The 15,369-nt window shown below is 44.1% G+C and overlaps 1 protein-coding gene across 1 annotated transcript in view; it reads right to left on the bottom strand.

The window, feature by feature from the left end:
- Positions 1–15,369, bottom strand: part of SERHL2 (serine hydrolase like 2) — a 109,241-nt gene that overhangs the window by 33,856 nt on the left and 60,016 nt on the right. Inside the window, exons 6-9 of the mRNA XM_053721331.1 lie at positions 14,744–14,763; positions 11,807–11,881; positions 11,559–11,659; positions 7,724–7,803 (exon numbers count right to left, since the gene is read on the bottom strand). Of these exons, the coding sequence (XP_053577306.1) occupies positions 7,724–7,803; positions 11,559–11,659; positions 11,807–11,881; positions 14,744–14,763 (276 nt within the window). The remainder of the gene's footprint in view (positions 1–7,723; positions 7,804–11,558; positions 11,660–11,806; positions 11,882–14,743; positions 14,764–15,369) is intronic.

Below are 15,369 nucleotides of genomic sequence, written 5' to 3'. Positions count from 1 at the left end.
GATAATAATCTCGTTCAAACTTGAAGTAGTTTTTATCCAGGCATAACATTACCAATTTGCATAAAAACTCCACAGGTGGACCCTCATATAAGGGATTACCAGTCACCATGTATTTGACAGCCCCCACACCTCCATCATGGGGGATGGAGGTGTAAAGACTGTCAACGTCCATGGTGACCAGAATATCATCAGAGTGTAGGTCAGTATAGCTCTCAAGGGTTTGTATAAGACTCGCCGAGTCCTGTAAATATGCAAATGTACCTTTAACTACCGGTTGCAGATGATAGTCAATAAACATAGATAGACTGGATAATAAAGAGTCCCTGGCAGACACAATTGGTCTGCCAGGTGGATTTTCAAGAGTCTTGTGCACCTTAGCCAACAAATATAAAACCGGAATTTTTGGGTATTCAGTTATCAAGAAATCCGCCTCATGTTCAGTTAGTATCCCTGACTCTAAGCCAATTTGAATCTGCTGATCAATGATTCTTTTATAACTAGCCGTTGTATTGCCCCTATGTTTCAGATATACTTTGTTATCTGAAAGTTGGCGCAGAGCTTCCGCTCTATAGTCAGTATAGTTTTGTACAACTATGGAGCCCCCCTTAACTGCGGGGCGGATAATGATTGTATTATCATTGCACAAGGTTTTAATTGCTAATCTTTCTTCAGCTTTTAGATTAGGGTACACAGTACTTGGTTTAGAATTATTAATGTCATGGCTTATCATTCTTGTGAAGCCCCTAATAGAATGATGAGTATTAAGGGGTTGAAAGGATGATGGTTTCTTGAATGTAGACATAGGTCCCATAGTCTCATTCTTAAAGAAATCTTTTAGTTTTGTCTTTGAAACATATGGACCTCTACCATGGTATTAAAGATATCACACTTTGGTGTAGGTATAAATGAGAGGCCACGATTAAGTACAGAAATTTCAGCTTCACTTAATTCCCTCGAACTAAGGTTGAAAATTAAGTTTACTTTTTCTTAATTAGTTTTTTTCTTGTGTCCCCCTCGCCTACTGTGTGGTCGTCTCTTTCTTTTGTACTTTTCTGGCCTGGTAATATACACACACACATATATATATATATATATATATATATATATATGCACACACACACACACATATATATATATATATATATATATATATATATATATATATATATATAATTTATGCTTACCTGATAAATTTATTTCTCTTGTAGTGTATCCAGTCCACGGATCATCCATTACTTGTGGGATATTCTCCTTCCCAACAGGAAGTTGCAAGAGGATCACCCACAGCAGAGCTGCTATATAGCTCCTCCCCTCACTGCCATATTCAGTCATTCGACCGAAACAAGCCGAGAAAGGAGAAACCATAGGGTGCAGTGGTGACTGTAGTTTAATTAAAATTTAGACCTGCCTGAAAAGGACAGGGCGGGCCGTGGGCTGGATACACTACAAGAGAAATAAATTTATCAGGTAAGCATAAATTATGTTTTTTCTTGTTAAGTGTATCCAGTCCACGGATCATCCATTACTTGTGGGATACCAATACCAAAGCTAAAGTACACGGATGATGGGAGGGACAAGGCAGGAACTTAAACGGAAGGAACCACTGCCTGTAGAACCTTTCTCCCAAAAACAGCCTCCGAAGAAGCAAAAGTATCAAATTTGGAAAATTTGGAAAAAGTATGAAGGGAAGACCAAGTTGCAGCCTTGCAAATCTGTTCAACAGAGGCCTCATTTTTAAAGGCCCAGGTGGAAGCCACAGCTCTAGTAGAATGAGCTGTAATCCTTTCAGGAGGCTGCTGTCCAGCAGTCTCATAGGCTAAACGGTTTATACTCCGAAGCCAAAAAGAAAGAGAGGTTGCCGAGGCCTTCTGACCTCTCCTCTGTCCAGAGTAAACAACAAACAGGTTAGATGTTTGGCGAAAATCTTTAGTAGCCTGTAAGTAAAACTTCAAGGCACGGACTACGTCTAGATTATGCAAAAGACGTTCCTTCTTTGAAGAAGGATTAGGACATAATGATGGAACAACAATGTCTTGATTGATATTCTTGTTAGAAACCACCTTAGGTAAAAACCCAGGTTTTGTACGCAGAACAACTTTATCTGAATGAAAGATCAGATAAGGAGAATCACAATGTAAGGCAGATAACTCCGAGACTCTTCGAGCCGAGGAAATAGCCATCAGAAAAAGAACTTTCCATGAAAGAAGTTTGATATCAATAGAATGAAGGGGTTCAAACGGAACCCCTTGAAGAACTTTAAGAACCAAGTTTAAGCTCCATGGAGGAGCAACAGGTTTAAACACAGGCATAATTCTAACTAAAGCCTAACAAAATGCCTGAACGTCTGGAACTTCTGCCAGACGCTTGTGTAAAAGAATAGACAGAGCAGAAATCTGTCCCTTTAAAGAACTAGCTGATAATCCTTTGTCCAAACCCTCTTGGAGGAAGGACAATATCCTAGGAATCATAACCCTACTCCATGAGTAATTCTTGGATTCACACCAATGAAGATATTTACGCCATATCTTGTGGTAAATTTTCCTGGTGACAGGCTTTCGTGCCTGTATTAAGGTGTCAATTACTGACTCGGAGAAGCCACGCTTTGATAGGATCAAGCGTTCAATCTCCATGCAGTCAGTCTCAGAGAAAATAGATTCGGATGATTGAAAGGACCTTGTATTAGAAGGTCTTGTCTCAGAGGCAGAGTCCATGGTGGAAAGGATGACATGTCCACTAGGTCTGCATACCAGGTCCTGCGTGGCCACGCAGGCGCTATCAATATCACCGATGCTCTTTCCTGTTTGATTTTGGCAATCAGACGAGGGAGCAGAGGAAACGGTGGAAACACATAAGCCAGGTTGAAGAACCAAGGCGCTGCTAGAGCATCTATCAGTGCCGCTTCTGGGTCCCTGGACCTGGATCCGTAACAAGGAAGCTTGGCGTTCTGGCGAGACGCCATGAGATCCAATTCTGGTTTGCCCAACGGAGAACCAATTGAGCAAACACCTCCGGATGGAGTTCCCATTCCCCCGGATGAAAAGTCTGACGATTTAGAAAATCCGCCTCCCAGTTCTCTACACCTGGGATATGGATCGCTGACAGGTGGCAAGAGTGAGTCTCTGCCCAGCGAATTATCTTGGAGACTTCTGACATCGCTAGGGAACTCCTGGTTCCCCCTTGATGGTTGATGTAAGCCACAGTCGTGATGTTGTCCGACTGAAATCTGATGAACCTCAGTGTTGCTAGCTGAGGCCAAGCCAGAAGAGCATTGAATATTGCTCTTAACCCCAGAATATTTATTGGGAGGAGTTTCTCCTCCTGAGTCCATGAACCCTGAGCCTTCAGGGAGTTCCAGACTGCACCCCAACCTAGAAGGCAGGCATCTGTTGTTACAATTGTCCAATCTGGTCTGCGAAAGGTCATACCCTTGGACAGATGGGCCCGAGATAACCACCAGAGAAGAGAATCTCTGGTTTCCTGATCCAGATTTAGTAGAGGGGACAAATCTGTGTAATCCCCATTCCACTGACTGAGCATGTATAATTGCAGCGGTCTGAGATGCAGGCGCGTGAATGGCAATATGTCCATCGCCGCTACCATTAAGCCGATTACTTCCATGCACTGAGCCACAGTGGGGCGCGGAATGGAGTGAAGAACACGGCAAGCATTTAGAAGTTTTGATAACCTGGACTCCGTCAGGTAAATTTTCATTTCTACAGAATCTATTAGAGTCCCTAGGAAGGAAACCCTCGTGAGAGGAGATAGAGAACTCTTTTCTTCGTTCACTTTCCACCCATGCAATCTCAGGAATGCCATAACTATCTCTGTATGAGATTTGGCAATTTGAAAGCTTGACGCCTGTATCAGGATATCGTCCAGGTAAGGAGCCACCGCTATGCCTCGCGGTCTTAGGACCGCCAGAAGTGAGCCCAGAACCTTTGTAAAAATTCTTGGGGCTGTAGCCAACCCGAATGGAAGAGCTACAAATTGGTAATGCCTGTCTAGAAAGGCAAACCTTAGGAACTGATGATGATTCTTGTGAATCGGAATGTGAAGGTAGGCATCCTTTAAGTCCACTGTGGTCATGTACTGACCCTCTTGGATCATGGGTAAAATGGTTCGAATAGTTTCCATCTTGAATGACGGAAGTCTGAGGAATTTGTTTAGGATCTTTAAATCCAAAATTGGTCTGAAGGTTCCCTCTTTTTTGGGAACCACAAACAGATTTGAATAAAACCCCTGTCCTTGTTCCGTCCGCGGAACTGGATGGATCACTCCCATTACAAGGAGATCTTGTACACAGCTTAGGAATGCCTCTTTCTTTATCTGGTTTGCAGATAATCTTGAAAGGTGAAATCTCCCTTGTGGAGGAGAAGCTTTGAAGTCCAGAAGATATCCCTGAGATATGATCTCCAACGCCCAGGGATCCTGAACATCTCTTGCCCACGCCTGGGCGAAGAGAGAGAGTCTGCCCCCTACTAGATCCGTTGTCGGATAGGGGGCCGCTCCTTCAGGCTGTCTTAGAGGCAGCAGCAGGCTTTCTGGCCTGCTTGCCCTTGTTTCAGGACTGGTTAGGTTTCCAGGCCTGCTTGGATTGAGCAAAAGTTCCCTCTTGTTTTGAAGCAGAGGAAGTTGATGCTGCACCTGCCTTGAAGTTTCGAAAGGCACGAAAATTAGACTGACCCTTACCTCCAGTAATGTCAGCAATAATTTCTTTCAAACCAGGCCCGAATAAGGTCTGCCCCTTGAAAGAAATGTTGAGTAATTTAGACTTTGAAGTCACATCAGCTGACCAGGATTTGAGCCATAGCGCCCTACGCGCCTGGATGGCGAATCCGGAATTCTTAGCCGTTAGTTTAGTCAAATGAACAATGGCATCAGAAACAAATGAGTTAGCTAGCTTAAGAGTTCTAAGCTTGTCAACAATTTCAGTCAATGGAGCTGTATGGATGGCCTCTTCCAGGGCCTCAAACCAGAATGCCGCCGCAGCAGTGACAGGCGCAATGCATGCAAGGGGCTGTAAAATAAAACCATGTTGAATAAACATTTTCTTAAGGTAACCCTCTAATTTTTTTATCCATTGGATCTGAAAAAGCACAACTGTCCTCAACCGGGATAGTGGTACGCTTTGCTAAAGTAGAAACTGCTCCCTCCACCTTAGGGACAGTCTGCCATAAGTCCCGTGTAGTGGCATCTATTGGAAACATTTTTCTAAATATAGGAGGTGGGGAAAAGGGCACACCGGGCCTATCCCACTCCTTACTAATAATTTCTGTAAGTCTTTTAGGTATTGGAAAAACATCAGTACTCACCGGCACTGCATAGTATTTATCCAGCCTACACAATTTCTCTGGCACTGCAATTGTGTCACAGTCATTCAGAGCAGCTAATACCTCCCCAAGCAATACACGGAGGTTCTCAAGCTTAAATTTAAAATTAGAAATCTCTGAATCAGGTCTCCCCGATTCAGAGACGTCACCCACAGACTGAAGCTCTCCGTCCTCAGGTTCTGCATATTGTGACGCAGTATCAGACATGGCTCTTACAGCATCTACGCGCTCTGTATCTCGTCTAACCCCAGAGCTATCGTGCTTGCCTCTCAATTCAGGCAATCTGGATAATACCTCTGACAGGGTATTATTCATGATTGCAGCCATGTCCTGCAAAGTAATCGCTATGGGCGTCCCTGATGTACTTGGCGCCATATTAGCGTGCGTCCCTTGAGCGGGAGGCGAAGGGTCCGACACGTGGGGAGAGTTAGTCGGCATAACTTCCCCCTCGACAGACCCCTCTGGTGACAATTCTTTTATAGATAAAGACTGATCTTTACTGTTTAAGGTGAAATCAATACATTTAGTACACATTCTCCTATGGGGCTCCACCATGGCTTTTTAACATAATGAACAAGTATCCTCTGTTTCAGACATGTTTGTACAGACAAGCAATGAGACTAGCAAGCTTGGAAAACACTTTAAAGCAAGTTAACAAGCAATATAAAAAAACGTTACTGTGCCTTTAAGAGAAACAAATTTTGACAACATTTGAAATAACAGTGAAAAAAGGCAGTTACACTAACAACATTTTTACAGTGTATGTAACAAGTCAGCAGAGCATTGCACCCACTTGCAAATGGATGATTAACCCCTTAATAACAAAAACAGAATAATAAATGACAAAAACGTTTTTTAAACACAGTCACAACTGCCACAGTCTACTTTGATTGTTACCCTCCTCAAACACGACTTTGAAGCCTTTTGAGCCCTTCAGAGATGTCCTGGATCATGCAGGAAGAAGCTGAATGTCTCTGTCAGTATTTTTATCTGCACAGAAAAGCACTAAAATAGGCCCTTCCCACTCATATTGCAACAGTGGAAAGCCTCAGGAACTGTTTCTAGGCAAAAATCAAACCAGCCATGTGGAAAAAAACTAGGTTCCAATAAGTTTTGTCACCAAACATATATAAAAACGATTAAACATGCCAGCAAACGTTTTATATTACACTTTTATAAGAGTATGTATCTCTATTAATAAGCCTGATACCAGTCGCTATCACTGCATTTAAGGCTTTACTTACATTAATCCGGTATCAGCAGCATTTTCTAGCAAATTCCATCCCTAGAAAAATATTAACTGCACATACCTTATTGCAGGAAAACCTGCACGCCATTCCCTCTCTGAAGTTACCTCACTCCTCAGAATATGTGAGAACAGCAATGGATCTTAGTTACTTCTGCTAAGATCATAGAAATCACAGGCAGATTCTTCTTCTAATGCTGCCTGAGATGAAACAGTACACTCCGGTACCATTTAAAAATAAACTTTTGATTGAAGTTAAAAAACTAACTATAATACACCACTCTCCTCTTACTACGTCCATCTTTGTTGAGAGTTGCAAGAGAATGACTGGATATGGCAGTGAGGGGAGGAGCTATATAGCAGCTCTGCTGTGGGTGATCCTCTTGCAACTTCCTGTTGGGAAGGAGAATATCCCACAAGTAATGGATGATCCGTGGGCTGGATACACTTAACAAGAGAAATATATGCACACACACACACATATATATATATATATATATACACACACACACACATATATATATATATATATATATATATATATAAAATAACTCATTGTGTAGTTCATTAACACATCTAGACAGGCCTGAAGGCTTGTTTTCCCACAGAAAACCTCTGAATTACATTGTTTCCAATGCAGCAAAGGATTCTGGGTAAGATATGCAAATTAAGTACACAATGACACACCTTTTTACTTCAGTCTGATTTTCAGCAGATTCCCTTTACGCCAAAGTATTGCTGTTCACACAGCTTATAAACTTAGCTAGGGTTAGTGCAGTGATTCATAACCATCCCAGGACAGACTGTTTCGTAGTTTTTGCTACTCATCAGCTGGGAGAAGGTTTGAATCACTGCTGGGTGAAGTTGATTCCAGGCAGAATACAACAACACTTAAAATTAGGGGGAGATAAAAGGTGAGTTTAAAATCCTCCACTACGCACAAAATACAGAAAAAATAACTCATTGTGTAGTTCATTAACAAATCTAGACAGGCCATACATATATACACACACAGGACAGATAACACAGGACAGATAAAGAGTTAAAAGACCCATAGGAACATGTGAAGACGCCCCTTGATAGGAATACTGGTTCCTGTTATCCAGACTCTCCACACTGAGCAATATACCCCAGAGCATGTACTTACCCCCTGGCACTGCTTTGGTGCCGCGCTGCACAAGCAATTTGCCAGACTCAGGTGTCAGAGCTGAATTTGCCTCCAGTAACCTAGGTTTAAAATAAAAGGGGGGAGTATGTTAAACCAGTGGCCAGAACATGTCACCCTAATACCAAAACGTCACCCCAACATTAAAACATGTCACCGTGACAACATATCACCCCAACACCAAAACATGTCACCATGACAACATATCACCCCAACACCAGAACATATCACTGTGACAACATATCACCCCAACATTAGAACATGTCACTGTGACAACTTATCACCCCAACATCAGAACATGTCACTGTGACAACTTATCACCCCAACATCAGAACATGTCACTGTGACAACATATCACCCCAACACCAGAACATGTCACCGTGACAACATATCACCCCAACATCAGAACATTTCACATGATGCTGTCTACGGTCCTGTGAGTCTCTGAAACTTCTAATTTTAGGTGCCCTGAGGCTTTGTCACTGTGGCTACACCAGTATGCCCTCCTGCCCCTGATCCTCCCCATATGCATCTTGTACCATCCTGGCTTTTGTTTTGAACTTTGAAAATAGAACTTTCGGTTTGACCATGAATCCAACAATACTTTATTGTCGTAAGCAAGTATATTACTTAAAACCCATCACAGTCATTATCTTGTAAACATCTTTAAAAGCTCTGGCTGTTTGTGTTATCTGTGACGATTATGTGGCACTAGAGATCGTTTTATAATCTCTGTTTTGTGTAGATATTTACATAGTTTAGTATGATGTTTAGCCGGTATAGATGGTCACGGCACTGAATGACTCGCTAAAGCCTCATTGTATTATGCGCCTGTTATATCACAGGCAGGAATCTCCTGTGATACGGCTTAAAGGGCCACTAAACCCAAAATCTTTCTTTCATGATTCAGATAGAGAATAGAAATTTAAACAACATTACAATTTACTTCCATTATTTATTTTGCTTCATTTTTTAAATATCCTTAGTTGAAGAAAAAGCAATGCACATGGTGAGCCAATCACACGATGCTTCTATGTGCAGCAACCAATCAGCAGCTAGTGAGCATATCTAGATATGCTTTTCATCAAAGAATATCAAGAGAATAAAACAAATTAGATAATATAAGTAAATTAGAAAGATGTTTAAAATTGCATTCTCTTTCTAAATCATAAAAGAAAAAATGTGGGTGGCATGTCCCTTTAATAATTATCATCATCAGTGGGAGCCTTAGTGTTGTGGACATTTTGGGGTCCTGAAAAACTGGTGATTAATAAGAGATAGCTGATTTTACGCTTGCGCCCTCTATCAGTAACAATCATTACAATTTCTTAACCTTGAAACATCCCATATAGTAACAATGTTATTTGCAGTGCACATAAAACACTACTGAGATGAGTAACCAAGGAACCATCTGTGCACCCCCAAATGCAACGGACTGACGAGGAGACACAAGAAATTCTCATTAGCTTAATGTAATAATAAACAATATAAAGCAGAAAAAGCTGACCGACGCATTTCATACATTTAATCAGTGAAACAGTCACTATTTCTAAGAATGAGGAACAAAAAAAATGTCAAAAATAAACTTGAATCTGGTAAGGCGGCAATCTTTAGGTTGGACATCACTATGGTGTTCAGCACACTTGGTCCTACTGGTCCGGAGCTTTTAATTTACACCCTGGTTAGGCGGTTGGCCCGCGCCCAGGTTTGCCATCAGAGGTAGAGTGACGGCTACCCCAGGGGGAGGGTAGTGTCCGCAGGCGCGCACCTAGGTCCCGCCCCTATTTGACATTGCCAAGAACTCCCTAAGCCTTCTGCATGCAGCTAAGCTCCGCTTGTGTCAGCATTCACGGGTGCAGCCCATCTTCCTAGCAGGGGGTTGCTTACTCTCCTAGATAGATTTCCGCCACCTAGTGTAGGTTTGCTTGGTTGCTTTCAGCCGGTTCTCATGTTTCAAAATGAACGTGACCCATGGGTCTTTTCCCACACACTGTGTCTTGTGTTTATTTATAAGTTATTGTTTAGTCAGTTCTATGACTTATGTTATAATACAGCAAGCCAGGAGGATAGGGCATTTAATTACTTATGACACTGCACCTCACTAAACTCAGCGGCTCTGTCCACCCACTTCACAGCGCTATTCTACCAATGAGGTGACGCTTGCATCTCTAAACCAATAGCCGTGCTAGTCATCTGACAGTGATCTGTATGCACTACGGCTATTGGTCTAGAGGTGCAAGCGTCACCTCATTGGTAGAAGAGCTCTGTGCAGTGGGCGGCCGGATCCGCTGAGTTTAGAGAGGTGTAGCAGCAGTTTGTGATCACTTTAACAAACGCTAGGATTTACCATCACTAGAAATAAAGTTGAGTTTAACCCTTTGGTGACAGGGTTAAATTGTCTACACCGGAAAAACGTTTAGATGTAGACAAATTGAAATCCCACAAGCGTGCACGCAATCGCGAGATTTCAATGATAGGATCGGGTCAGGGGGCGTCCCTATGACGCTAGGCACGTTCTCCAGACCACAATCCCATCCTGGAAGCGCAGTTGGCTTCAGGACAGCGTTCTATTCAGTCCTAACGGAGCTAAAAGGTTAACACTCTGATTTACCATCACTTTAACAGCAAAATATGCTCTGAAAACTAGACTATTTACTTAGAAGCAGTTATATGTAAGTAAAACTGTACTCTACATATTGTCCCCATAATTAAAGGTCTTTATAATTACCAGTGGGTCGTGTGCAGATTCTGGTGTAACCTTGTATATATTTATGTTGTTTCAGTTGTATGTGAAGTGTAATAAAGATATAATAGATAGAGGCGCCAATAGTGCAGATCAATAAGTAATCTCAAGGGTCACCAGTAAGAGATATACACAGGGTACTCACTTGTAGCAAAGGCACTCAATTATGCCCATAGAAGCAGACTGGATTTTAACAGCAGTCCAGCTAGCTGATCAAAGCCTCACGGACAACTCCAGGATGCAGGGGATCATCAGGTCCAGAGTGTACGCCCAAAAAGGTGTACAGGTAGGATAGGAGGGTTAGGGACTCACACCCCAATAGTAGCGTAGCACCAAGATATAGTAGACACTTCAAGTTGGTAAAATAAAAACAAATTTAATTAAAAATTGTAAAATACACAACTTATTCTTGTGCCAAATAAAATCTTGGATAAGAGGAGAAACAATGCAACGCGTTTCTCAGTAAAAACTGTTTCATCAGGCATACTATATCTTGGTGCTACGCTACTATTGTGGTGTGAGTCCCTAACCCTCCTATACTACCTGTACACCTTTTTAGGCGTACACTCTGGACCTGATGATCCCCTGCATTCTGGAGTTGTCCGTGAGGCCTTGATCAGCTAGCTGGACTGCTGTTAAAATCCAGCCTGCTTCTATGGGCATAATTGAGTGCCTTTGCTACAAGTGAGTACCCTGTGTATATCTCTTACTGGTGACCCTTGAGATTACTTATTGATCTGCACTACTGGCGCCTCTATCTATTATATCTTTATAACAGATCGTCCATCATCGTATGAGAGCTGCCTCCTGAACTTCCTCTACAATCAAATACGTTTTCTCAGCATCAAGGACCCAATTTTACCCCCGTGCTTCTCTCCCACCTTACCTGTAAGAATGCAGAAGTACTGACTGTCCGTCAGATAATCAGCAGCGCTGCATTACATCTTGTAAGAGAGTGACTGCTAATACTCAGCAGCACAGCTCTGGCGCATGCATTTGCCGTTCATACTATCACAGTTCTTGTACAGATATTTAGCTCCGCTAGTGTCAGTAAGGACCAGTCCCGTTGCTCACCTCTGCAGGGCTGCCTCAGTCGTATACACCTTGGGTTTGTTTGTTGTCTCTATGCGGCAGTAATGAATAATTGCTACTTCCAGGTGGGTACGGAGAATATCCTGTGTGAGAAAGTGACAACAGTAACACTCGCTTTTTAGTACAAGGGATTTTATCATCTATTCTGACTTCAATTTGTTGTACTTATGCGCTGATGCTAAAGTGCTATGCAGGACTCCCAAGGTGAGTGCGCTGTGCGGGATCCTTACCGTGACAACCGGAAAGAATCCATAGGAATCCAGAAGGATCAGCTGTCCGACAGACTTAGGGAATGTGCTGGCAAACTAGCAACAGAGCAGAGAAATAAAGTATAGACTGAATGACTGAGTGTCTGTCTCACTCACCCTTGTACACCTCACTCACACCACCAGTGTCACTCTCCCTTGTACACCTCACTCACACCGCCAGTGTCACTCTCCCTTGTACATCTCACTCACACTGCCAGTGTCAATCGCCCTTGTACATCTCGATCACACCGCCAGTCTCGCTCACGCTTGTACATCTCACTCACGCTTGTACATCTCACTCACACCGCTAGTCTCACTTACGCTTGTACATCTCACTCATGTTTGTACACCTCACTCACACCACCAGTCTCACTCGCCCTTGTACATCTCACTCACACCACCAATGTCACTCACGCTTGTACATCTCACTCACAACGCCAGTCTCACTCGCCCTTGTTCATCTCACTCACAACGCCAGTGTCACTCGCCCTTGTACATCTCACTCACACCACCAGTGTCACTCCCTTGTACATCTCACTCACACCGCCTGTGTCACTAGCCCTTGTACATCTCACTCACACCGCCAGTGTCACTCTCCTGTATATCTCACTCATATCGCAAGTGTCACTCGATCTTGTACATCTCACTCACACCGCCAGTTTCACTCGCCCTTGTACATCTCACTCAAACCGCCAGTCTCACTCACGTTTGTACATCTCACTCACACCGCTAGTCTCACTTACGCTTGTACATCTCACTCATGTTTGTACACCTCACTCACACCACCAGTCTCACTTGCCCTTGTACAACTCACTCACACTTGTACATCTCACTCACAACGCCAGTCTCACTCGCTCTTGTTCATCTTACTCACACCGCCAGTCTCATTCACCCTTGTACACCTCACTCACACCGCCAGTGTCACTCAACCTTGTACATCTCACTCACACCGCCAGTGTCACTCGCCCTTGTACATCTCACTCACACCGCCAGTGTCACTGCCTTGTACATCACACTCACACCGCCTGTGTCACCAGCCCTTGTACATCTCACTCACACCGCCTGTGTGACTAGCCCTTGTACATCTCACTCACACCGCCAGTGTCACTCCCTTGTACATCTCACTCACACCGCCAGTCTCGCTCACGCTTGTACATCTCACTCACGCTTGTACATCTCACTCACACCGCTAGTCTCACTTACGCTTGTACATCTCACTCATGTTTGTACACCTCACTCACACCACCAGTCTCACTCGCCCTTGTACATCTCACTCACACCACCAATGTCACTCACGCTTGTACATCTCACTCACAACGCCAGTCTCACTCGCCCTTGTTCATCTCACTCACACCGCCAGTCTCACTCACCCTTGTACACCTCACTCACACCACCAATGTCACTCAACCTTGTACATCTCACTCACAACGCCAGTCTCACTCGCCCTTGTTCATCTCACTCCCACCGCCAGTTTCACTCACCCTTATACACCTCACTCATACCGCCAGTGTCATTCAACCTTGTACATCTCACTCACACCGCCAGTGTCACTCGCCCTTGTACATCTCACTCACACCACCAGTGTCACTCCCTTGTACATCTCACTCACACCGCCTGTGTCACTAGCCCTTGTACATCTCACTCACACCGCCAGTGTCACTCTCCTGTATATCTCACTCATATCGCCAGTGTCACTCGATCTTGTACATCTCACTCACACCGCCAGTTTCACTCGCCCTTGTACATCTCACTCAAACCGCCAGTCTCACTCACGTTTGTACATCTCACTCACACCGCTAGTCTCACTTACGCTTGTACATCTCACTCATGTTTGTACACCTCACTCACACCACCAGTCTCACTTGCCCTTGTACAACTCACTCACACTTGTACATCTCACTCACAACGCCAGTCTCACTCGCTCTTGTTCATCTTACTCACACCGCCAGTCTCATTCACCCTTGTACACCTCACTCACACCGCCAGTGTCACTCAACCTTGTACATCTCACTCACACCGCCAGTGTCACTCGCCCTTGTACATCTCACTCACACCGCCAGTGTCACTCCCTTGTACATCACACTCACACCGCCTGTGTCACCAGCCCTTGTACATCTCACTCACACCGCCTGTGTGACTAGCCCTTGTACATCTCACTCACACCGCCAGTGTCACTCCCTTGTACATCTCACTCACACCGCCTGTGTCACTAGCCCTTGTACATCTCACTCACACCGCCAGTGTCACTCTCCTGTATATCTCACTCATATCGCCAGTGTCACTCGATCTTGTACATCTCACTCACACCGCCAGTTTCACTCGCCCTTGTACATCTCACTCAAACCGCCAGTCTCACTCACGCTTGTACATCTCACTCACACCGCCAGTCTCACTTAAGCTTGTACATCTCACTCATGTTTGTACATCTCACTCACACCACCAGTCTCACTTGCCCTTGTACATCTCACTCACACCATCAATGTCACTCACGCTTGTACATCTCCCTCACACCGCCAGTCTCACTCGCCCTTGTTCATCTCACTCACACCGTCAGTCTCACTCGCTCTTGTACATCTCACTCACACCGCCAGTGTTACTCGCCCTTGTACATAACACTTACACCGCCAGTCTAACTCACGCTTGTACATCTCACTCACACTGCCAGTCTCACTCATGCTGCTTGTACACCTCACTGACAACGCGAGTCTCACTCGCTCTTGTACATCTCACTCACACCACCAATGTCACTCGCACCGCCAATGTCACTCACGCTTGTACATCTCACTCACACCGCCAGTCTCACTCGCTCTTGTTCATCTCACTCACACCGCCTGTCTCACACAAACTCTAAAACCCATCACTACACAAATGACACTGTATTTGTAATGTGATGAACGTGGTGTAATGATCAGAGCTTACCAATCCACCGATGACGCCACCTGTGAGCAGAACAGAAGACATGTGAGTGCCAGATATAGCAGAATACTCTGCTGCCTATTAATTGCCCTGCCAGTGAGTTCATGTACTGTGGACACAGAGGTATTTGGGTTGGTGATGCATGTTTGAACACAGATGTCTGCGCACAGGGGTATGGGCTGGTTGTGTATAGTGCAGGTACAGAGGGTTATGGGCAGGTTGTGTATAGTGCAGCCACATAGGATTATCAGCAGGTTGTGTATAGTGCAGCCACATAGGATTATCAGCAGGTTGTGTATAGTGCAGCCACATAGGATTATCAGCAGGTTGTGTATAGTGCAGCCACATAGGATTATCAGCAGGTTGTGTATAGTGCAGCCACATAGGATTATCAGCAGGTTGTGTATAGTGCAGCCACATAGGATAATAAGCAGGTTGTGTATAGTGCAGCCACATAGGATTATCAGCAGGTTGTGTATAGTGCAGCCATATAGGATTATCGGCAGGTTGTGTATAGTGCAGCCACATAGGATTATCGGCAGGTTGTGTATAGTGCAGCCACATAGGATAATCAGCAGGTTGTGTATAGTGCAGCCACATAGGATTATCAGCAGGTTGTGTATAGTGCA

The sequence above is a fragment of the Bombina bombina genome, chromosome 7 (genome assembly GCF_027579735.1).
Source record: "Bombina bombina isolate aBomBom1 chromosome 7, aBomBom1.pri, whole genome shotgun sequence".
NCBI classification, from domain to species: Eukaryota; Metazoa; Chordata; class Amphibia; order Anura; family Bombinatoridae; genus Bombina; species Bombina bombina.
Note: the sequence above shows the minus strand (reverse complement) of the source record. Positions and strands in the feature narration are given on the sequence as shown.